The sequence below is a fragment of the Silurus meridionalis genome, chromosome 18 (assembly GCF_014805685.1).
Source record: "Silurus meridionalis isolate SWU-2019-XX chromosome 18, ASM1480568v1, whole genome shotgun sequence".
Lineage (NCBI taxonomy): Eukaryota > Metazoa > Chordata > Actinopteri > Siluriformes > Siluridae > Silurus > Silurus meridionalis.
The window spans coordinates 13,551,013-13,577,441 of NC_060901.1; the positions used below are offsets into that span (position 1 = coordinate 13,551,013).

At 38.6% G+C, this 26,429-nt stretch overlaps 1 protein-coding gene across 4 annotated transcripts in view; it reads right to left on the reverse strand.

The window, feature by feature from the left end:
* Positions 1-17,577: 17,577 nt before the first annotated feature.
* usp6nl (USP6 N-terminal like) overlaps positions 17,578-26,429 on the reverse strand; it is a 78,260-nt gene continuing 69,408 nt past the window's right edge. For all 4 annotated transcript variants that reach the window (XM_046873041.1, XM_046873038.1, XM_046873036.1 and 1 more), the window contains one exon: positions 17,578-22,496. In XM_046873041.1, coding sequence (XP_046728997.1) covers positions 21,259-22,496 — 1,238 coding nt within the window. In that variant the 3' untranslated portion in view covers positions 17,578-21,258. The remainder of the gene's footprint in view (positions 22,497-26,429) is intronic.

Sequence of the window (26,429 nt, forward strand, 5' to 3'; positions counted from 1 at the left end):
CAGTTCCCAGGCTTTAAGAAGCAATTAAAATAGAAACCTGTGAGCAGGAGCCTGGACGGGTTCAAACAAATCTGAAATATAGATTATAGAGAAGTAAACATAAAGAACTGCTTTCCAACATTGATGATTTTCTTAATACATCATGTTTTCTGCCATCCTAGGACAAAAGATCCTGCTCCCAGACACAAGACTATATACATATAAAAACTATATGGATAACGGTATTGGGAAACTATTAACATAATTGTATAGGTTATCTTTTTACATTTTCCTTTCACATGAACTTGAATACCCAAAACTGTTTCCCTGTTTACAAATTGAGCTCTGAAAATAAGTTTTACATGATTTGTAGTGGAAGATCTTGAGTGGTCTGATATAGATCTCTGACCTTAACCCTACTGGACACTTTTTGAATGAATTGGAACACTAACTGCAGGCCTCATCAGTACCTGACTTCACTAACATCCTCATAGCTAAATGAGCACAAATCTCAACAACCACACTCCAAAATCTAGTGGAACATCTTCCCAAAAGAGTGAAGGTTTCTATAACAGCAAATGGGAATTGAATGTGGAAACAAATCTTATGGTTAGGTGTCCACAAACATTTGTTTATATATTATAAATACAAGACGTGTAACAGTACCTGCTTGCTTCGGCACAGGGCTTTCGGTTCGGCGCACATGTGTACTGAATGCGATATTTTTGAGTTCCCTCACAAACTTATTAAGTGGCGGACCACAAGTTTGTTCATTCGATTTTTAAAAATAATTATTATAAAATTTAAAAATAAACACAATTCCAAGAAAAAAAGAATCTAGAGCTATTGCGGTGTCACGGTGGCAACTCGCTCCATACCATTAATAAGATTTGTAGTGCGCCAAAATATGATTTGTAATGCATTGTAAAACTCAGATATTATGCACATGCGTGAAATCACTGCCACTTCCTTCCACCACATTCTAGTGATATAGATTCTTTTGGGTTTTATGTACAAAAAACGACAAGCAATTTTGTTTTGCATTTCTTTGCGCTAACTTTACTGAAATTGAACTGAACCGTGACTTTAAAACCGATGTACATACCAAACCATAAATTCTGTGCACACACTGATCACCCATAACATTAAAGCAACCTGACAAATATTTTGTAGGTCCCTATTGTGTCCCCAAAACAGAATTGACAGAACCCAGTGCTTCACAGCAAGACACTGCCCAGACTATTACACTGCCTATGCTAGTTTGCCTTCTTCCGATCCCTCGATTCTTCCTCCCATCCTGGTCCATCTTTTTCCAAAGTAAGTACCACACACACCCACAGCTGTCCACATAATGCAAAAGAAATCTGGAGCAGATCTGGAGGGAACATGTATATAGAGTGCTTGGTGAACTGGGATATTTGTATGCTATCGTCCCCTCTCTCTCACACGTTCACTAAGGTTTGTTGACGGTGGTGTGGTGGGTCGTCTCTTATCCCAGAGATCCCTCATGTCTGTGTTACCTTCTGGTTCTCCCTTTTAGTTATGCTGCCATAGCGAGTCTTGCCAGAGTCCCCAATTGCACAGCATCTTTATCTTACATACAACAATAAGGACTCATAATAATCCATATCCTTCTCTTCCTATCACCCCTCTTCTCTCTTGAGTTAAACATACTCCTGAGGTTCCAGTGACCACTGTTCCCCCCTTTCCTCCTCAGATCTTCACACTTCGTCCAGGCCTGCCTCTGGATAGTGTTCTCTTCGATTGGAGGTCACACTATGCAGCTGGGGATGGTTTCTCATCAACGCCCTGGGGGTCCATAAAATTACGGAGTAAGAACCGGATAATTGAGGAAGGATTTAGACTGAAGTTAATGTCGACAGTCTGCTACACTGACTTAGGTCTAGAGTTTGCTTCTGATCACCATTACTGCAGTGGAGGGACGGTCAAGGTCAGCAAAGCCTTCTCTGTTGGCCTAATAAAATCAGAAGCACTGATCTACATTTACAAACTAAATTTTTAATATTTGTTCCATGAAATTGTATTAATTTCTTCCCAACAGTTTATTCTCTTCATTTCACAGCGTTTCTCTTGTCTGCACTGCTTCCAGTACGTGTATGTGGATTTTTTGTCCAATCAGATTTCAGCCCAGGGCCTTCAAAATCAGTCCTACTGGCCTTTTTACCATAGAGAATATTACCAACGGGTCTGTTTTATATTCAGATTTTATATTCGCCTCACAGGGCAGCTAGCTGGCCCAGAATAGCATCAGCATTTTTCCGTCCTCTAATTGGTTGGTCAGAGGGAGACTGTTACAGCCAATTCGACTGGCAAAACACGTCTGTATCGCTCAAAATTTAAACATAAACAGTTTTACATATTCAGCAATATGCATCAAAATATAGGAGCTTTTGGAGAATAAAAGGTCTTTATTCACGTCTTAATTCATTACTAAACATCATTCCATGCCGCTTGAGAAACACAAACCACTTTGCCCCCAAGGAAGAGATACCATCACACTCAGCACACGCTTGTCTGTGCAAGCTCATACACAGGGTGTGTGTGGGTTAGTTACAGGGCTTTAAATATACACAAGCCTTTAAGTGATTTTATAAAGCCTATGCTCGATGGAGAATGGTAAACAACAACACTGGGATATCGCAATTTTTATCTCTGGAAATTATATTTCCCTGAAATAAAAATCAAAGTCAATTGAGAGACTTGAATAAGTGAGTGAGTGCTTTTGTTTAGATGTGCCCTTTTTACCTGCCAAAATATTTTATGACTTTTGTCCTTGTAATTACATGTTAAATCTTTTTTTATTTCATACAATAGCAGAATTTGAAGCATGACTGACTGCTTCACCAAATTATACTCATTATTCACTAGGTAATGATGTCCTTTAAACTACATCAGATCAAAATAATAAAAAATTATATTAAAATATCCAAAGCAAAAGTATTATTAATCATATTAGCCACATCTGCACAATTCCAGCTACTGTTAGGTTAGTAGCACAGGATATTAAGGAGGGAAAGAAGTATCCCATTCCACAGTCCTCCTCCACTCTGGACAATTAATAATCTTTACTCCCAATTCATATGGCCAACTAATATCTCTCATTCTACAACCCATTTACACCCCAGACAACTAGCAATTTCAGTGACCACCCTTCCCCCAACCCCTATATATATAATATTTTTGCTTTGTGTCTGTTTGCGTACAATCAGATGCAATAGTGCTATCATAAATCACAAGTGTGTTAATCTAGGGGCATTACTATAATACTACTTTTGACACTTATAACATGAAAAGTTAGTTATTTATATTATGTGCAATATTACAATGCATTGTGACGCTGACAGGATGTACACATCTCCCGCCTTGTGAGATGCCTTACTCTCACCGGTGGTCTATGGAGTTCAGTTGCCTCTGTGTTAAAATGTGTATTTGGTGTTTCAATGCCCAATTTTAGCTCTCATCTCCTTTTTATCGGCATTGCTGGACACTGAAAAAGAACACGACTGCACCCGCAGCTACATACATATCCACACTATAAAGTTTATACATTATGGTAGTGTAAATTGCTCTGTTTTGCTAAAACATTTACTGTTATTTTTTAAATCATAAACAAAATACAGTATACTACCCCATACTGATCACCATTCTTTAAGGCTAGGTCATGTCTTGATTTACAATATTTGCAAGTTACGATGGTGTCAATTTGATGCATCCATAAGTTATGTACTATCTCTGCATATTTTAATTAGGAAGTCTATTTGTGTATACAGTTTATTCGTATTAATCTTTTTATGAAAGCTGACTCAGAAATGCACAAGCATTCCAGTGGACATGTATTGTAATGTACCTGTGCATATGGCAATATAAATAAGCTTCACAGCATGTTTACACCACTGCACACATACCTTACGATGCAAACCAACTTCTATACATGGCTTATTTGTATGTATGCATCACTGATTGTAAATATCTGGCAAGAGTTAAATAATACTACATTTCTGGTGATCTCTTAGAGATTTGAACTCACTATTAAGTTATCAAAACCGACTCTAACATACATATTGTTTCCTCTTACACACCCATATTCTGTATGATTCACCCAGTTATTCTCTTTGGGTACTTTGTAGGTACAACAGATCTATATAAATGTATAATTTATCATTTAAAGTCTAATTTATACCAATTAACACAATCTATCAGCTGTTATTTGGTTTCTAAATAAACCGGAGCAAAGGTACCGTATGTATGCAGTGTGTCAGATATCTAGGCTCTGTTTATTTGGACATTTTTACTCCCCACCTTCTCCTTAATTTATAACCTTTTTCACATCTCACTTCTGGATTGACTCTTGGTGTTTTGTCTTGTGTTGTCTTGTGTTGTCTGTCTGCACTGTCTGTCTGTACTGTTTTTCGTCTGCACTGTTTGCACTGGGTTGCACTCAATGCACTTTATGTAGCTTTGTGTTGTGTTGAAGCTCTATGTTGTTGTTTAGTGTAGCACCTGGAGCAACATTGTCTTGTTTTTACTGTGTACCACTGTGTATAGTAGAAATGACAATAAAAGTCACTTGACTTGACTTGGTTTGGTTTAAAATAGCTGTTGACCTTTCAGTTATTGTGAAATCTTGCCAAAAGTTGTAGTATTTTAGTTCTTTCTCTTGGGTCTTTTTTTCTAAACATCTTGATAGTATTCTTAGTTTATCAACTTTGATTTATTGATTGTTTTTTGTTTTTTTTTCGATTGCTACATGGATTCTCACTAGGTTCCCTGGTGGTCTAGTGGTTAGGATGCGGCGCTCTCACCGCTGCGGCCCGGGTTTGATTCCCGGTCAGGGAACCAACCCCAGCCATTTGAGTTGCACAAGCCAGTGCACTCTTAGTGCCGGTCCCAAGCCCGAATAAATGGGGAGGGTTGCGTTAGGAAGGGCATCCAGCGTCAAAACATGTGCCAAATTGAACATGCGGCTCATGAATACAGATTCGCTGTTGCGACCCCTAATGGGAGAAGCCGAAAGAAAGAAATGAAACACATGGATTCTCAATCAGAATTTTCCTTTAAAAAAAGCCCCTCTGTTAGTTTACAATAATTGCAAAATTACATATAAACTAATAGCCAAATTCACAATTCTGAAATGTTCCTTAATTTCCAGAGAAAGTGTGTGTAGGGAATTTGAAGTATAAATATAGTCATTTAAGGTTAATGTTATCCTTCCTAATACTAAAAATGTAATCTTTACAGTGTTATTAATGGAGGTGGAAGGGTTACTGGATCCTTATTCCCAATTCTTATTTACAATTCTGTACATTATTGTAATGTGCAAACTCTGTACACTGTGAAAGAGCACAGCTTTCATTTTACTATCTGCAATAATCGCACAAATGATCCTCTCCTTTTTTATCTTCCCAGACTTACCTGAATCAGCCTGATGCCCTACTTCTAAATGGAGTTCTCTTTAACTGGAAACCACTTAATGCACTCTAGCTGAGGATGATTCCACATAAACAGTCTAAAGACACATGAGGTTACTATGAAGGGTTAAACTCAAAAACCATGAAGATGAATTCACATTATTCATTCGCAATATTAATATATATACTACTGCAATGGCTTACAGCTACAATTGCTATAAACAGATTTGCATTCAAGTGTCTATCAGTAAACAGTTGATAACCTCAATAACTATAATGAATGGACATTCAATATCACCAGGATGAGGATGGGCTCCTTTTTGAGTTTGGTTCTATTTCAAGGTTTCTTTCTCCTATCATCTCAGGGAGTTTTTCCTTACATTTACATTTACATTTGCGGCATTTAGCAGACGCCCTTATCCAGAGCGACGTACAAACGTGCTTTAAATTCCTTGCCAGTGTCATCACTTTCTCGTTTATAATGGATGAGATTATAGGGAATAATTGATGCTAAATAATTTTTTAGCAATCAATTTCTTTCTGCAAAGCTGCTTTGATAATGACCATTGGTAAAATAAAATTATATTGAATTAAATTGAATAATTACAATATTTAATAAAGTCTCAGACAAGGGCAGTCAGCCATTATGTTTGCTGTTATTTATATTATACCATTTACAGTTACATTTAGCTTAGTTTGATATTTTGTGGTAAACATTTACAGTCTTTGATAAATTTAGCATATTCTCCATGTTTTGTCTGGTTTGTAGAGTTTCCTTCCACCTCCCCAAACACAGGTATAAGCAGTCGTATTGGTTACTCGATGAGTGCTGGTATGAGTGTGTGAGTTCAGAAATGATTGTGCAATGCGGAAAATAATTTTCTGAAGAAGAATGTATAAATGTTTATGCTGTTTAATAAATCAGTACAATACCACCACTTCTAGAAGCTTCCCTTACTTGTTTTCCCCCACTCCAGTAAAAAAAAAAAAAATCTTGGAGGCTTGACTAGATTAAGGATCAGAAGGAAAATCATTTCCAATTCATTTGCTATTTATTTTCCTTCTGATTACTTGTTTTTTCCAACGGTTGAGTCACTCTGAGCTACTGCCAAGTAACTTTTACGTGAATAAAAATCATTCTTGTGATTTCCATTGCCGGCTGTGATTTAATCTGACAGAATATCTTATTGGGGGGGGGGTTTAGTAAGCATTGGAGATGAACAAAGTATGCAGAAAAGAGGCTTTTGTTTATCTAGCGTGTAAGAAAAAAAATCACTTATTCCAAAGTGCAGGTTGAACTGTAAGCTATTAAATGAATAATGTTTGTCTTGACATGATTTTGCTCTGCTGCTTGTATTCTTAAAGAAAGCATATACAGTTATCAGTGCATCTAGAGTTTTTTTTATGTATGACTTAGATACAAGTGTCAGAAATATGTTTGTCTACACATAGTTGTTTGTTCCGGGCATGTGTGTGTATGAAAAGGGTGTAAAATTGTTATGCATCTGTGTATGTTCCCATGGCTGAGCTTCCTCAGTAAAAGGGGACGTGTGTAGCACAATCTTTCACAATGTATAAATGATCCTTATCCTTATAAATGACTTATATTCATTTACCAGATGCTTTCATCTGAGTGGGTTAGAGTCCAATCAATGCAAAAATGGGATGAGTCCAATGGCTGGGATTATCTTCTCAATGAACAAATATATATTTTAAAATATACATTGTATTTAAGTTAAGGTTTGAGTTAAAGTTGACCAAGCTGGTAGCAAAAAACACCCTTGACACCATTGTTTAACGCATTTGAGATTATGATGGATATTCCTGCTTCAAAAGCAGCTTTGAAATCGCCGGATTGTTTACCGTACAGCTCATATCAAAGTTCATATCAAATGCCAAAAGCTGTACTCATCACTGTGATCTCTGTGAACAAATGACTGATAGTGCTCTGCTTTCAGTGAGAAGACATATAGTGGAATACTGGAATGTGCTGTATAAAAACTGCAAAAAACTGCAAAAACACACCCCCCCCCCCCACACACACCCCTTTAAGATGATCTCAATTTGATGTTCCAGTAAGGAGATCCAGTTTGGAGTGGTTCTAGTATTGAGATCCCAAAGGCAATGCTTTTCATCATAGAAACCTTAAATAGAATAAAAAAAAAAAACCATAGACAAAAGATTATTGTGTAATCACAGTAATTATTAGATATAAAGCTGTTTATAAGAGAAAGTAATTGCGCTTGTTTTTCATTGTTATTCTGTGTTAATATAAGCCTTCAGATTAGGTGTGTTACAGTGTGTTAAGTGACTGGTAAATGCATTTTTAAAACTTTCCAACCTGTAACAAAATCACTCTGATACACAGTGGAGGATGAAATATAACATTACTGTACTTGAGTAAAAAAAATTTCTTGTCTTGTTTTTGCCTTTTGACTTTCCATGGTCACTCTTTCATACTAACAATATATTGTTGTTGTATTGTTATTGATGTTGAAACTTCATCTTTGTGGTTTTGCTAATAAAAAAAAATCATTTAAACTAGAATTTGTTTTGAAGAAAAAAAAATACAACTATTCTGTGTAAATATTACTCCACTAAAAGTGGAATTACTTCATTTACAATTCCACATGAGTAAAAGTACAAAATCAGTTGCTGATAATTTACATAAGTATTACATTTACAAAAGTTAAAACTACTGGTCTGAGAGCTACATTATATGGACAAAAGTTGGTAGACACCTGACCATAAGATTAGTGTGTGCTTTTTGAACATTCCATTCAACATTTAGTTCCTATTTGCTGTTATAATTAGCTCCACTCTTCTGTGAAGATGTTCCACTAGATTTTATTGTGCTTGTGGAGATTTCATTTTATTCAGCCACAAGGGTGCACTGATTTAGAGTGATGAGATCTGGGGTGATCTGGGGTTCCAATGGTGATAGTAGGGTTGAGCTCAGAACTCAATTGTAGGCCACTCAAGATCTTCCACTTTAACATTTGCTCAAACAGGTTTGGGCTTCCTTGTTTAAGTTTGATGAAGAACCACATATGGTTTAAAAAGTCAGGTGTCCTAGCATTCAAATGCTCAGAAAAAGCAAGAAAGTGTCTGCAGCCATGCACGAAAACAATAACAAAATAATAATATAATAAAAATTTTTTGCATGGGTATTAGAGACAGCAAAAAAAAGACAAAACCAACTAAACACAGGATTTCTGCTGGTGAATAAAATAAGCTACATTTTATTTTGACTATACCGCCAGTTCTCTTTGCAGAACAGACAGCACTTGTCCTTGGCTCGGATCTCTCAAGGTAAGTTTTGTTTTGTGTGGGAAAGTCATATCGTCTATGATTGCTTATGTAGTGAGCACATCACTGTGTCCACTAAACACAGACAACAAGTGAGAATAGTTGCAAAGCAGTAAAACGGATTTTGAATATAATGTTCTACTAAGCATTAGTGTAGTTTCTGTATTCATTTAAAACTTAGGGCATTAATACAGAATTCAAATGTAGTCAGCTGCAGAAAGATGGGCATATACCAGGGGGTATCAAAAAGTTTCAAGACTAATATTGCTGACCACATGCATTTCCATGTCTGTGATTTCATTATCAACAACTTCGTTAGAACGAAGAGCAAACGTGAAATTCTGCGTGTAACCGGGCAAATCTGCCACAGAGACGTTTGACACGACGTACGTTTGACTGCAACGAGTAGTTTGAGGTGTTTTGAGTGGCACATGCGCTTCAAGAGAAGAACATCACTGAAAGAAGACAAGAGATCAGGAAGACCTTCGACGATTTCAACCCCCGAAAATGTCAAAAACTATTCAGCAACTTGTGCATGATGATCGTCGGAGAACAATCCACACGATCGCACTTCCGCACCCACCAGATTCACTCCTGCGAACTTCGCCCTTTTCCTTCAAATGAAGATCCAGCTACTGTGGAAATCCAGTGCGATAGCAAAGTCTTGAAAAGAAGACTTTCAGGACACATTCCAGAACACTGGGAGTGCTGTATCACTGTGCAAGGGGACTATTTTCAAGGTGATTGTGTGTAAACGTAGATAAATAAAGTACTTTATTTTGTAAACAGAGCAAGTCTCAAAACGTTCTGATACCACCTCGTATAGAGGACTTGGATAACGGCTCTGAACATGGCTTGCTGAACTGAAACAATATGTTATACGTTTTATTGGTCAGGTTGTGTGTCTGCAGGCTGCCTTTCTGAGCAATGTTGGTTTGAAAAAGTGATTTTTTTCTCAGTGAATACATACAAGATGTTTGCCAGAACATTACTTCAACCCCTGATCTGACCTGGAAACAGTACTTTAGTTTGCTTTGAGGGGAAAAGTAAACCTATATATTATCATCAACGAGTGATTTCTGTGTTCACTTATCAGTTTTCTCACTGATTAACACTAAGACTGATCCAACTCCTCAGCTAATTACAGCTGAACCCCTCATGAACTGAGTCAGGTGTGTTACTTAAGAAAAAAACAACCATACGACCATAGAGAGCACATGGTACCTGAGATCCTGTAGATTAAACAGATACACTGTGCTTAGAGCAGACTGATCAACTGTTTTGAGTACATTGTGACAGACAAGTTAATTGATAGAGGCATATGACAGCAAACAGGGATGATAAAATAGCTGCACTGTTTACATTATGCTATACAGGTATAGTGTTACAACTCTGGAGGCTTCTCTCTCTCTTGTGTAGAATTCCTGAACAAGACCCAGATCCAATAGTGATTGGAAAGTTTGCAAACGACGTCATCTTTTTAGAAGAAAATAAAAGGAAGATTGTTGACGACCTTGGCATGTTTGAACCCATCATATCAGTCCTAAAAGATGACGCCCACATGTCGTACTCATTCCACATTTGCTCTAGCTTCATCCTTTTCTTTTCTTTTTTTTTCGCTACGAGCTAGTCCTTGTGCAATACAGTATAATACTATGTGCTTTTGTTCTGCTTTTATTCTATTCTTTTATTTATTTTTTTCCTAGCATTGTCACTCTGGTGTATAATCTTGATGTTTGCCTATTTTGTTAGCTTGAATTATACATTTATATAGATACATTTATTTATATTTAGAGGTTGAACACTGTGGTAAGCATTTTTTTAGTACACTACATGGACAAGTATTGGGGCACCAGATGAGGTAGAGTAGCACAAAGCCAGCTCCCTGAAGTTTACACGGTTTACATGAGCTGGAGTGGAAGATGAGCTGTGGTCTGCTATAGAGCTCTGACCTCAACCCTATTAAACACCTTTGGAATGAACTGGAATGCTGACTACACACCAGACCTCCTCACGCTATATCAGTACCAGACTGAATAAACTTAAACCTTCACCAGGACACACTAAAATCTAGTGGAACATCTTTCCATATGTTACGTCTCAGTCTAGGGTTGGGGCGCACAGCGTGATTAAAGGCACGGGTGGTGTGTGTATGTGTATGTATGTATATATATATATATATATATATATATATAGATAGATAGATAGATAGATAGATAGATAGATAGATAGATAGATAGATAGATAGATAGATAGAAACAACTTTATTGGCATTGCATTGTACAGCTACACAGCAACGAAATGCAGTTTGGCATCTACCAGAAGTGCAAAAATGTTCAATTGTGCAAATAGTGCAGATAAATATGTAGCATATTTACAGCATGTGATATGTAAGCATATGTACAGTGAATAAATATAAAGGTTATTATAGCAGTGCAGAGATGTGTGGACATCATTAAGAAGTACAGAAATGGTTCTAAGGCTATGGCATTAAAGAGGAAATGTGCAGAAGTGGAAGGTTATAATATTATGGCATTTAAGAAATGTGCAAGCTGAATAAACAGTCTACTATTTATATATACACACACATATACATGGATGTGAAATGTTGGGCAAAATGTACAGTAAGGCTTTAAAGATATTAAGATACATATAGATAAAAAAAATGTGCAGATGTAATGAGGCGTAAAAAAGATATACTGGTCAGGATGCTCTCGATAATGCAGCAGTAGAAACTGAGGACAGATGTGCTTTCTTGAGACTTCTCAAGAAGTACAAGCGTCGTTGTGCCTTCCTAACCAGAGCTGAAGTGTTCTGGTGCCAGGACAGATCCCCAAATATGTAAACTGCCAGGAACTTAAAGCTGGGGACTCGCTATACCTCAGTTCCATTGATGTTGACTGAGGAGTGTCTCCTGCTGTTGGATTTCCGAAAGTCCACGATGAGCTCTTTAGTCGTTGAGGGACAGGTTGTTGGTGGCACACCATGCTGTCAGGCTTCGGATCTCTTCCCTGTAGACCAATTCATCATTGTTGTCGATCTGGCCGACCACAGTGGTGTCATCTGCATACTTGATGAAGATGTTGGAGTTATACAGAGGAGCACAATCGTGTGTGAACAGGGATATATATATATATATATATACACAGTACAGACAAAAGTTTGGACACACCTTCTCATTCAAAGAGTTTTCTTTATTTTCATGACTATGAAAATTGTAGAGTCACACTGAAGGCATCAAGGGCTATTTGACCAAGAAGGAGAGTGATGGGGTGCTGCGCCAGATGACCTGGCCTCCACAGTCACCGGACCTGAACCCAATCGAGATGGTTTAGGGGTGTGCTGGACCGCAGAGTGAAGGCAAAAGGGCCAACAAGTGCCAAGCATCGCTCGGGGAACTCCTTCAAGACTGTTGGAAGACCATTTCAGGTGACTGCCTCTTGAAGCTCATCAAGAGAATGCCAAGAGTGTGCAAAGCAGTAATCAAAGCAAAAGGTGGCTACTTTGAAGAACCTAGAATATGACATTTTTCAGTTGTTTCACACTTTTTTGTTATGTATATAATTCCATATATAATTCCACGTGTGTTAATTCATAGTTTTGATGCCTTCAGTGTGAATCTACAATTTTCATTGGCATGAAAATAAAGAAAACTCTTTGAATGAGAAGGTGTGTCCAAACCTTTGGTCTGTACTGTATATATATATATATATATATATATATATATATATATATAGGGTGGATGGATGTGTATTTGTTAAAAGTGTGATGGCGGAATGGAAACTCAAACACCGGGGTGTAGTAAAACGGAAGGTACAATACAGCACCGGGACAGACATCAGGGAGGACCAAAGACAAAATAATACTACCTACAAATAAAACCCAAAAGAAAGACAAAACACTTCCCTACATATATTTACAGGTATAATACAGTGAGGTACACACATACAAAACGGGACAGAGCAAACTCAGAGTCAGAACGGGTGTAGGTCAGTACAGGAAATCACAAAACCTCCTGAATCCCAGCTTCCCCTCGACTTTATAGGTCGCCTCCTGCTGATGTCATCATAATGAAAGAGGGTGTGGCTTAGTTTAGTGGAATGCAGGGAAGACCTGGACTGGAGTCTCTGGATGCCACCTGCACACTACACACCGCATACAAATACAATACATCCCAAAAATACTCCGAGTTGAAACACGGGTTGTTGAAACTTATGGTCAGTGGTCCACAAACATTTATCCATGTAGTGCATTGTGCAAGCACATTTTTCCAGCAATAAACTTCTATTCCTTTGCTTTAGTCAAAATGTTAAATCTGCTCTCTGGTCTCGTTGATATAAAAATCAAGATGTTACCTTGTTTCTAGAGAAAGAAACAGTTATAGTGGCTAAATCATTTTAATAAATGGGAAACCATGGAAAAGCCGCTACTTTTTCACCACGTTTTGAACCCCGCAGCTTAAACAACGAAGCGGCTAATTTATGAATTTTTCCTGGGTTTTTCCCAGTTTCACAAACTTCAAGCCAAAAAACTGAGCGACATAACATTACACCAATGAAATTTCCAAACGGAAACGAAAAAACGCACCTGTTCTGAGCTGCACGGCATCAGGAGAAAAACCTTTTTTTTTTTTTACGCACAACGTTGCCAAAAGATAAACTCCCGAGAGAAATAGTTGTGAAAGGAAGGAGGAAGACAGTGAACAATGACTTACTTGGTAGGCTACTGTTTAGATACAAGCCGTTGTAGCATGTTGAGTCTGGGTGAAGGGAGAGCTCAATAACTCCAGTTACAACAGAAATCATATAAGCACAGACAGGTTTCCAAAACTCGTGCTTTTTTATTTTTCTTGGCAACAGCGTTTAGGGTTAGTCGAAGAAACTTAGAAATCATCATCAGAAAATAATGAGGAAATATTCCTCGTCTTGAACACATGCAGTAATACCGGAATAAATGCAGTGCCAGGCTATTCCCAAAATACCGCTATGCTCCTAAAGGAATTGCAACATATTTCACCCGTTACACCGTGTGTAACGTGTCTTTCGTTAAAGCCTGTGTAAAGTTCATTAGTGTAGACACCATATATATTCGATGCTTAAATAGGAACACCTCTATTCAAATACTATTTAGACATTTATTTTTACTGCTTTCATGCCAGTGGTGTGACAATGGAAATGCAGTATGAGCAGACCAGGTGCAGTGGTACTGCTGGGATTTTTCTCATCTGTCACCATTGGGTAAGAATCAGTGTAAGAGTCTAATATTCAAGCAGAGCGAAGGATGAACCCAATGTACAACTATACATTTTTTTTGTATCATTATGGTGGTCTACATTGCCATCTTGTGGCCAAAAACACACATTGCAGATTTTGAGTTGGTACAAAACTACTGGTAAGTACTCTAACCAAAGATTATAGAAACGACCCAGAATATAGCAGCAAATCAATCAATTATCTATTTATGAATAGATAGCATTCATTCATTAAGTGCTAATTAAAAATTTAATATTATTATATTTCCCAGACTATAAAACACACTCTCCAGGAAAATTTCTGATTTAAATTCCCAATCGTGATGTGCTTAAATTTGACAAAACACAATAATATGATGTCGTTACAGGATGCAGAAAAACTAGTTCATGCTTTTGTTACTTCTAGATTAGACTACTGTAACGCTTCACTGTCTGGGTGTGCAAGTAAGTGCATAAATAAGATTCAGTTCAGAATGCAGCAGCAAGAGTCCTCACTAGATCTAGGAAATATGACCACATCACCCCTGTTTTAATCAGTCTACACTGGCTCCCAATTAAATCTCGCATTGATTATAAAATACTACTACTGACGTATAAAGCACTTAACGGTCTTGCACCGCAGTATCTGAGTGAACTTCTGTACCAATATGATCCTCCATGCCTACTTAGATCAAAAGGTGCTGGCTATCTGTTGGTTCCTCAAATAATGAAGACTACAGCAGGGGGCAGATCTTTCTCTTATAAAGCCCCACAGTTATGGAACAGCCTTCCAATCAGTGTTCGGGACTCGGACACAGTCTCAGTGTTCAAGTCGAGGTTGAAAACTTATTTATTTAGTCAAGTCTTTTATCAGTATATTTTTCTTAGGTAAAGGCACAGATCTGGAGGGAGCATGTATATAGAGTGTTTGGTGAACTGGTATATTTGTATGCTGTCGTCCCCTCACATTCACACGTTCACTCAGGTTTGTTGACGGTGGTGTGGTGGGTCGTCTCTTATCCCAGAGATCCCTCGTGTCTGTGTTACCTTCTGGTTCTCCCTTTTAGTTATGCTGCCATAGCGAGTCCTGCCGGAGTCCAAACTGCACAGTGACATTAACTTTCATACACCAATAGTTACACTTAATGATCCATATCCTTCTCTTCCCGTCTCTCTCTCTCTCTCTCTCTCTCTCTCTCAGTCGAGTTAAACATGCTCCTAAGGCTCCAGTGACCACTGTTCCTGCCCCTCTCCCCTCCGTGGATCTTCACACTTCTGTGCAGCTTGGGACGGTATCTCATCAACACCTTGGGTGGTTCCATGTAATTCCGGAGTAGAACGGGTGCTTTTGAGGACGGATTGGACTGTAGTTGGTGTCGGCGGTCTGCTGCACTGACTTGGGAGTGCAGTTTGCTTCTGATCGTCATCACTGTACCCCGCAACTTTGTATATCTGCTTCAAATGGACATTTGGTGCAACCCAGATGAGGATGGGTTCCCTCTTGGGTCTGGTTCCTCTCAAGGTTTCTTCCTTATGCCATCTCGGGGAGTTTTTCCTTGCCACAGTTGCTCATCAGGGACAAACTTACTTACAAAGAACATATTTACGTTTAATCACCACATTATCTGTGTAAAGCTGCTTTGAGACAATGTTCATTGTTAAAAGCGCTATACAAATAAAAATAAATTGAACTGAATTGAAACACGCTTCAATAATCCATTATTTTGTGTTACATATACAGCTGTAATGAAGCTTACTAATAGTGGGTGGTGTTAAGATCCTCTTCTTGCTTCTCAGTAAGTCATCCAGCTAACGTGCTAATATAAACGTGAACTTTTCCAGTTAGATTGGAGCAGATATGTGATGTGATGTGTGATATCTTTATCACACGGGTGGTGTTGCTCTTTCATGCCCCCGCCATAAACACAATGGAAGCTGAAATCCAGACGAGCCATGCTTTATGGAACATGAAGCCCAACCCCTTCAGATTTAAGCTCATTTGATTAATATGCCAGTCGTAGAACAGGGGTCTCCAACCTTTTGAAACCGAGAGCTACTTCTTGGGTACCGACTAATGTGAAGGGCTACCAGTTTGATACACACAAGTCGAAATAACACAAGCTCTGAAATAACAGATTTGCTCAATTTACTTTTAGTTTTGTTATTAATAATTAATGATATTCATCTATATTTTAATATTGTGATTTAAAAAAAGAATAGCAACAAATAAAATTAGATACAGCTCACTGCTAAGTGGCGCTATGGTGAGCTATTTTTTTCGAAAAGGCCCGCAGGCGACTCGTGGTCCTTGCGGGCGACCTGGTTGGTAACCCCCTGTCGTGGAGTGCTAATATACATAAGTTAAGTTAACATTTGTAAAATGAATAAATAAATAATAATTCAGGTGCTGAGTTAGATTTAATCAGTCAGCTGGAACTTGTGGTTGATGCTTGATGGTTGATCAGCCAATAATAAGTCTTTTTAATGAGTTAGCATGGAGCACTGGCCAAAAGAGGTTCAACACCTGTGCTTGGACCCCACAAATCACCTCTTGGGGCTCTTTCGGCTTCTTCCATTAGGGGTCTCCACAGCTGATCATCCGCATTGGGACGGCACTAAGAGTGCACTGGATTATTATGCAACCCTAATGGCTGGGGTTGGTTCCCTGACCGGGGATCGAACCTGGGCCGCAGCAGTGAGGGCGGAGCATCCTCACAACTAGATCACCAGGGAACCTCTTGAGGCTCTATTATAAATGAATTATTGCCATCTTTTTGCCACGTAACTCATCCCACGGACATGAACGAGGACTCAAATCAAACAGCTTGAAGTTTTTACAGATGATTTTTTTTAACACCAGAAAGCTGTTTTCAGCCCATAGAGGGTGACTGGGGAAGAAAACACATTTGTTGCAGCTCGGATGTTTCTCACTAACATGGTCATATAATGTCGTATATATTAGCAAGTAGTCCTGCCACATTCCATTTCAGAATTTTCACAGAAAATGTCTGAAAAATGGGGACATTCCAACCTCATAAACAATAGCGGAAATATTTTCGACTCCCTAACGACCACACAGTCAAGTGCCAAGCAGGACTGATGGTGTTGGAGTGTTTAGCTTGATCCAGACAATCAGGAACATCCAATTTGGGATTGGATTACGTGTGCATGTCAGGTAGAATTTTCTGTTGGGATCTACGAGGTGGTATCAAAACATTTGAGACTACAAGAATATTTATTTATCTATGTTTACACACTATCCTCACAAAATTGTCTCATTGTACAGTAATACAGTGCTCCTAGCGTTCCTGCAACTTCTGGAATGTGTTCTGGAAGTCTTCCGTTCGGAGCGTGTCAAGCAACTTCTGCTATTTGCGCTGGGATAAACGGCGACTTTGAGCTTTGATCTTCATCTTCCAGTTGTTTCTGGTGAGAAACTCACGCTTGAGGAGGGCAGTTGCACAGCTCCCAATGAACACAGGACTTATGAAGATCAGTGCTCCCTCTGCCTGCGTGTGCAGCCTTGTGCTGCCATCTGCTGGCGTGTTCCAAAACTAGTTTTGACACTTTTTTCTGCACGAATTTCTACACGGATCAAATTATTATCATTAACTTGACATTGAAACGATGTTAAATGACAAACCCCTGAAGGGATTCTTTTATTAGACAAAAAATATTTTTGATCATCAAGTTGCATTTAGTAGTTTAAACCAAAGGGAAAGTAAGGAAAAAACAACAACCTTTTGATTTGAATAATCAAAACTGTATCAAAATTCGCTGTTCTTTTAACAACACGTACACACACACATACACACACGCACACACACTCAGGCCTGAAGTAGCACTAATGATACGTGGGTTGGTTGGGATATACGAGTCAGCCTGAGAGTTGTGCTTAGTAGATTTCACATAAACCGTAGGTCTGTATAACAGCATGAATATTATGCAGTTTTAGTGTCGAAGTTTGTGTAAAAATATGTTGATGTTATAAAAATGGAAATGTGATGTACAGTACATTGCCATTAAAAAAAAAAAAAAAGTGTTATAGTAGTCTGTTTGGTGAGGTGCTGAAATACTGAGTGTGTACAACAGGTATGAGACTCTTCATAATAAGTTACTATCCAGTGAGACGGCTAGACATATAATACAGCATGGGCTCTGTTCTATTCAGACTGTACACTTCTTCGCTTCTAAACACGACCGGGTGAATCGCCGCAGCACTCGATGTTTGTTAGGAAAAAAAAAGAGAGGAATATCTTGTGCAGGGAAACGCAGCGACTACCGAGAAGGGAGCAGAAGGGGCCAGTTGAGGAGTGTGTACATGTTACTACACACTCTTTACATACATCCAGTATATTTATAATCTCTCTTAGTATAAAAGCCAGAATCTATGTTAGCAGTTCCAGACTGCAGGCCATTAGCTTCCAGGCTAATGCAGAGGAATGTACTGATTCAAAAGAAACAATAATAAATTGCACTACTTGCACTAATGTAACTTGATAGTTCACTTGAACTAATATTAGGGATTTTTTTTTCAACAATGCCTTTGTTGTGTTTCATTTCTCCTGACAATTCCACGAGTAAAACCTCCTGAGATCAATTTATCCCCCCAAAAAAAATAAAATAAAAAATTCAAATGTTCATCATTAGTATCTATTGAAGTCTGTTTCCACCACATAAAGAAAAGTTTGACTTAACTTCTTGCATTTCCAATGTTATTTCTCAAAAAGTTTTTTTTTGTTGCCAGCCGCCCAACGCCATCCCTCTGTATTGCCAGAAAGCTTTACACATAAAAAATTAAATAAAGCTACAATCAAAAGACCGATCTTTAAAACAATAGATCAAATCATAGAGGACTATTTTTCGATGTGGTTCCAGAAACCATGAGATGTTGCTGCTACTGGAAGAATAGCATGGTATTAAACTTGCCTCCAGTCCCTTAAGAGAGCTCAAGAAAAAGTACTTAGAATTGGCAGAAATACAGTCGGAATTGCGAGAAAAAAACAAACAAACAAAAAAAAACAGAATTTTGAGATAAAGTCACAATCAGGCAAACTTTTTTTTTTGGTCTAAACGAGCTTCCATAAGTATCAATTGCCAACACAATTGCTATACTGTTCGATTTTTGTTACTGATTTGGATTTATCTGGCTTCAGCACTGTAGGCCAGATAAACAAAATAAAACAATTAAATAAAATGATACTCTTTGTTTTAAAATACACCTCGAGCTGCCAGTTTATTAGGTACAGCGACGCAGTCCTTGGTGTGTTCCCTTACGGGGTCCATGTAAACAAAGCATTTCCCTTTAAAAATATGTTCCAAGATAATAACTGATTTACAGAGCTGCGTTTTGTAGCTTTATGAAAGTTCACATGATTCTCTCTCAACTCCTTTCAAATAAAGAATAATGGCCTGGGAGTAGAAATAAAGAATCCTAAAGGTTTTTTCTTTCTTGCATGCTGTCAGGTAGAAAAAACGTGCAGCGCCACATGCCATAGTGATTGGTGTATTTACAGCATTCATCTCGTTCGCATTATGTAAACGCCTGAATTCTGGTGGTTTTAATGTCCTAAATTCAGCAGGAAACATATCGTTTAGGTGCGACCGATAACTGTGGGAGCGAGTGAACCTGGGACCAGACACACCTCTAAATACAATTAACTAATAGACTGGCAGCTTATATATACATTATATGGACAAAGTAATTGGGACACGTCATTTTTGGTCACTTGTGGTTCTTCCCCAAACTGTTACGACAAAGCTGGAGGCACACAATTATATAGGATGGTCTTTAAATGTGGTAGCATGAACTTTTTTCCTTTCCTTGAACTAGGAGACCCAAACCTGTTCCGTCATTGTGATGCCCCTGTGCACAAAGCCGGCACTATGAGACATGGGTTCGAGTGGAGGATCTCCTGCTATAGAGCCTTTAGGATGAAATGGAACACTGAATGCACCCCCAGCCTCCTCACCTGACCTACATCAGTACCAGGCTTTACCAACACCCTTGTGGTTAAATGAGCACAAATCTCTACAAACGCACTCCAAACTCCAGTGGAAAAATGTGCAGAAGTTTGGAGGCTTATTATAACAGCTATTAGAGGACTAAGTGTGAAATAAGACATGAATCAAGAGCGTACAAATCCTATGGTGTCCGCAAACGTTTGTTCATATAGTGTATATTGTGGAAGTGAAACTAATGTAAAAATGACAAAAGATGTAGCTGTTTGTTGCAATGATAATAAACGCGTTTCGTGCTTTTCTTTCTCTTATAAAGCGGTTTTTGTGACAAAACGCATCCCTAACCTGAGTCTGTGTTGTGCTGTGAGATTTGGATGGACATTTCCGCTCGTCAAATCCTAATGTCATCTCGCTTACGGTAACACCTGGATGATTTCAGTTTGTGCGGATGCTCATTGTACAGTACACGATGAGGTGGAACGCATTCAGAGTTCGCCTCTGTCGTAACATACACCTCTCTCAAATCGCATATATATATATATATATATATATATATATATATATATATATATATATATATATATATATATATACACACACACACAATTGAAAGAAAGAGCTCTCTTCATACGCAGGGAAAAAATTGACATCTGTGCAAAAATTAATTCTTTTTTTTTCTTTCTTTTTTTTCATCTAATTGTAGATTATTCTTTTTTTATATTCACAGCCCTACATAATATCCCAAGCTCAAAAATATGTATACAGTGTATACATATAGAGATCTGATGTTTTTGGAAAAGTAAATTGTTAAAAATAAAATTTGGGATTTCTGTTTTTTCGTTTCAAATCATGCTACAAGCACGGTTAAATATGTAAGGAACAAACTTTCTGTACAATTTTTAAATGTAAAAACGAAAAAGTGTTGCTGTTAAGGATTAAAGCAAAGAACAATTAAGGAAAAAATATATATATCTTTTGTCAGTTCTTGATGGCTGATCAGTATAAACGCCTGAAGCTGAATGGACCATCAATGTGGGTTCAGTAAAATTGCTGAGGACAGAAAGACATGTAAACACACAATAAACAAACCCAACACACACAGACACACACACACACACACACACACGACATTCTCTATGACCAGACATTATACTTTCCATCATTCATTCTCTTAAACAATGTCACTTTTCCAGTCCAAATCTCTTCCTGTCTTTAAATCCATATCTTATTCTCGCTTACTCATTCTAACCACACATTCTCTCTCTCCAGTTTAACTTCTCCCACTAGCTCACATTCTCTCAAACTCTTTCAGTCTACTTTCTCATTCATTCTCTCACTCTCTCTATTTTCTCAGAGCAGCATGGACTCCTGCATGGCGAAGGCCTCTTGTCGGTAATGAACTCCACCGAACACAGTAGGCATCTGTTTCCTGCCAGCCATGGCCCTGTAGTGCATCATGTTCTCTGAGAGGGGAACTGGTGGCAAGTTATACTCCTGACCATGGTGTAAAGGTGAGAGCTGGGCATTCTGGAAGCTGGATGAGCGGGGTAACCCACCGGGAGTGCGCAGGGACGGCGCGTCCATGATCATTTCCCCGTGCCAACCTTGGCCTTGCCACTGCCTCTCATGTCGCTGATCTACGTGACGAGTAGGCTGCCTCGGGAAATGCGCGCTTTCCCCAAAGCTGTCCATCTGACCTACAAGATCGGGATTAATCGGCTGGCGCCGGTATGTGGTGTAGCTGTTATTCGGCATTTTTTCCGGTGAGCGATTTGGAGGTGTGGTGCGTACTGTAGTACCGTATGCCCTTTCGTCGTACACCATTCCATACGGCCGGTTTTCCGGCACCATTTTCGGTGGATAGGGGGAATACATGGGCACCACGCCACCTGGTGTGTAGTGTAAAGGTTGGCGAGGGTCGGGCATCAAGTTTAGGGGTGGATTTTTAGGAATTCGAAAAGTTGGACCAGTGATGCCACTAGTAGTGGGCCTTGTAGGGCTTCCGTGTCTAACAGATGGTGGCATGTACTGATGAGAAGGTTCCGAAACCTGTGTAAAATCCGGAATGTCTGCAACGTCTCCATCCGACACTGGGACATTGTCGTACTGCGAGGCGTTTGAGCCACGGTTGGAGCCGGGCACGAAACCACGGGATCGAGGGCGGAGATGCCGCGGCTGCTCACTGGACACTGACATGGCAGGAGAAGAGGGTAGGGTGTCATTGAGGATGGACTGACCCTCCATCATGGCCGCCAGCCTGCCCTCGGACGGTTTTACCCACCGTGGCCCCAAGTCTCTCTGTCTACTGGGTCCTACATTCAAGTTCTGATTCGACGGCATGCGCGATTTTGCGCTGTCAGCAACCATGGCTTCTTTGGTCCCCTCCCTTTTTTCTGCCTTTTTGGGTGTTCCATGCACCGAGTCTTTTCTCTCTCTGTTTGCCGAAACATTTGTTTCTGTGGCTGTGCTCGGAGAGGGCAGAGCCTCCATCCGCCCATTAGCGATATGATTGGCTTTCCCTGGCACCAATCCCTCTGGCTCTGGTGGAAGCTGGCCCAGCGGCTTTGTAGGAAACTCCTCGTCTTTACCTATACAGGAGAACATAGAAAAGCTAATCAGGGCATTAACAAAAAATGACAACTATCTCATGTTCTTGAACCGTTGAATAAATATTTCAGCATTTTTCATCCTAGTCTCTAAGACTATGCATGCAGTATTAGTGAAATGAGCACCGACAAAAACCTTTAATGAATAATATAAAAAAAACATTATCAACTGATGTTTCATTCGCTATTTTTTGCTCATTTATAAATATATTTGATTATATATATATTAAAAGTTGCATATTAAGGTTTATGAAATCCCTACAACTACCTAAACAGGTTTTACGTTTTCTACCGTATGGTTTATACTGTAGGTCAGCGGTCCCCAACCCCCGGGCCACGGACCGGCACCGATCGGTGTGTCAATTGGTACCTTATTATTTATTATCTGATTCTGAACGATGTTTTATTTTGGATGTTTTATTTTGGAAAATTACCGGATTCTCTCCGCCACATCTGTCTATGACTCACTCTTAATGCACTTCATGATGCCTGTCTTACCTACATCTGCTACCTTCTTAAAAGAGGCTGCTCCGGCCGGTAACACATAATACATTACAGCTAAATTCAAACCGCCAAGCTTGCAAAATGAACAAAAAAAATTATTTAGTATTATAAATTATTATATTAAGAAAATACCATCTTTTATGCCATCGTAACGTTTTATTTTGTTGTATTTATCAGCCACACCTTAAAGGCCGGTCCGTGAAAAATATTGTCTGACATTAAACCGGTCCGTGGCGCAAAAAAGGTTGGGGACCGCTGCTGTAGGTAGATAAAGAATAGGTTGAAAAATGCTGAAATATCTGAAGAGTTTCATTCCAAAAAGTTGTATATCCATTTTAATTCCAGATTAATTTGTTTATCATGGAAATTCAAAAACCTGATTAAGTGCTATACAATACTGCACTCTTTAAATGCCTTTCAATGAATGTAAGGACAGGCATGGGAAAATTCCCTTTGAATATATTCGAATATCAATATACACTATATGGACAAAAGTACTGGGACACCTGACTTTTCCAGCCAAATTGTGGTTCTTCACCAAACTGTTACCCCAAAGTTGGAGGTAGGTTGGATTGTATAGGATGCCTTTGGATGCGGTAGAATGAAATTTTCCTTTCACTCAAACTAAGAGACCCAAACCTGTTCCAGGATGACAACGTCCCTGTGCACAAAAGCCAGCTCCATGAAGATAGGCTTTACATAGGTTGGAGTGGAAGATCTTCTGCTATAGAGCTCTAACCCTTTGGTATGAAATGGAATGCTGACTGCACCCCAGGCCTCCTCACCTCACCTACATCAGTACAAGACTTTAATACCACTCTTGTGGCTGAATGATCACAAATCTCCACAAGCACACTCCAAAATCTAGTGGAACATCTTCCTAGAAGAGTGGCGATTATTAAAACAGCTAATAGGGATTAAATGTGGAATGTTCAAAAAGTACATACCGGTGTTTTTAAACCTTGTCCATATAGTGTGTATCGATAGCGTGTGTATGCTAATTCATTAATTAATCTTTTTTGTAATAGATATAAATTTGAAATAGATTTGAATAACAATAAAATGTAAAAAGGTTTAGTAAAGATATGTGAATAGATAGTAGAATATAATTTTATATAATTACACAAAAATTTATGATATACCGTAATTTCCGGACTATTAAGCGCACCCAAATATAAGCCACACCCACTGAATTTTACAAAGATTTTTATTTTGAACAAAAATAAGCCGCACTTGTCTATAAGCCGCAGGTGTCTACACTAAAACTAATGAACTTTACATCTGATTTAATATAAAGAGTTTCATTGGTTCACCTGAACCTGTTCCGCAATTTCATTGGTCTAATGTTATGGGGCTCAGTTTTTTCGCTTGAAGTTTGTGAAACCAGGAAAAACCCAGGAAAAATCTGTAAATTAGCCGCTTCATTGTTTAAGCTGCGGGGTTCAAAGCGAGGGAAAAAAGTAGCGGCTTATAGTCTGGAAAATACAGTGCCATGTACATAAGTATTAATTAAATTATTATATTAATGCTTTCAAAATACCAGTGGTTTTCTAAGAGGGAAACTTTTACCGATTGTAAATGCTGAGGTAATTAAAAATAAATCTATAACAGATCTACACATTTTTTGTGAAGAAACTCTTCCTTTATCAACCACGTAAACACACGCACGGTTGTTGCTTGTAACGTGAGCGCGTGTAATCACTACGTATGAGCACAAAGTGAAGATCTGGCGTGTAATGCTTTTTTTTTTTTTTTTTGGTGGGAAAAAAACAAACTCATTTCATCAATCACATCCAGCTCTGCAGAAAAAAAAAACTAAACAAAACAAGACCATTAAACTAATACGTAACCAAACGGTGAAGTGTAAGCAGTCATGCAGCGGGGACGTCCTTCAGAGAATCCCAAAAAAACAACAAAAAAAAACAATAATAATAATAATAAAAAATGTTAGTATCCACATTCACTGTGAGGGGGAATAGAAGTCAAGCGACAGCTCTCACCACATCGAAAAGTACAAGACTTGGGAACAAACATGAATCACAGAAGTCATCAGATAAATCATGTGGAGGCCCGACTCAAAGACAGCAGGGTGTTGAGAAGTGTTTTTCGTGAGCATACAGGTGACACGCAGGTACAAAATATTCATGTGTGAAAAGATAAAACAGACACTCACATGGATGATCATGGACCTGGTTAAAAGGTACTTACCCTTTATTATTATGTTGTCAAATTTATTATTATTAATTATGTTTAAATAATAAATATTGTATTCAAGTTACTAGTAATTAACTTTCTATTTTCTCCATCCATCTCTAGATCTACTTGCATATTACAATCTGGTAAGATATTATTTTTAGTACACGACAGATTGCGCACCTCCCCATAAAGCTACCCATTATACTGTCAACTGATATGTGGTCTAAAATAGTGAGAGCGTGCACACACACACACACACACACACACACACACACACACACACACACTCCCACACTCACTAATTACCTAGCTCCATTCACTTATCGCATATCCTCAAACGATCTCATACATCTGCTTTTAAACACTTAGCAAAACATTTCTAATATTTTTCCGGTGTTTTCTGGTGATGCGGAAAACAGAACACCACAATAAAAAAAGGCTTAGTTATGGACAAAAAGGACAGACGATAGGATGTGGACGAGCATGAGTGTGTGTTCGTTTTGGAAGGGTGCACAGGGCAAGGCGTGGGACACACAGGAGAATGACTGAGAGACAGACACCGTTGCCCACCGGTTGTGTTTGATGGAGGGGGTTTTGTCCCCTTTTCCAACTGCACTATTGTTGACTGGAGCCGAGTTCAGTTCAGAGGGAGAGAACGAGAAGATCAAGAGGCAGACAGATTAGATAAGACTGGGAAGTTTAGACAAGAAGTTCAAAAAAATTTATAAGAAATTAATAAAATAAATCAAATAAATCAAATAAAAAAAATACAAGGGTGAAAGGCATCCAAGAGAAGCGCAGATGACAAAAAAATAGAAAACAAGATGGTTCCATGAGAAGATCAGATAAGAAGAAAAGCAGATAAGAACAAAAGATGATTAGACAAGGAGAAAAAAGTAAATTAGAATTATATTATAGAGTCAGACAACCAAAAGATAAGACACAAACAATTCACTGCATCAGTCATAAAAATATTTGTATGGCTGCCTGTGTGTATGAACAATTAAATATACATTACGCAATGTATAAATATTGTTCCAAAGTTCTACTGTCCCAATAAAGAATAGAAAGCATTTTCTGTTGTGTGTGTGTGTGTGTGTGTGTGTGTGTGTGTGTGTGTGTGTGTGTGTGTGTGTAAGTGTAAGTGTAATGCCAGTGACCATTAACAGATCATTGAACAAAGGGACTTTCAGCAATATCCAAAAAATTCCAAAA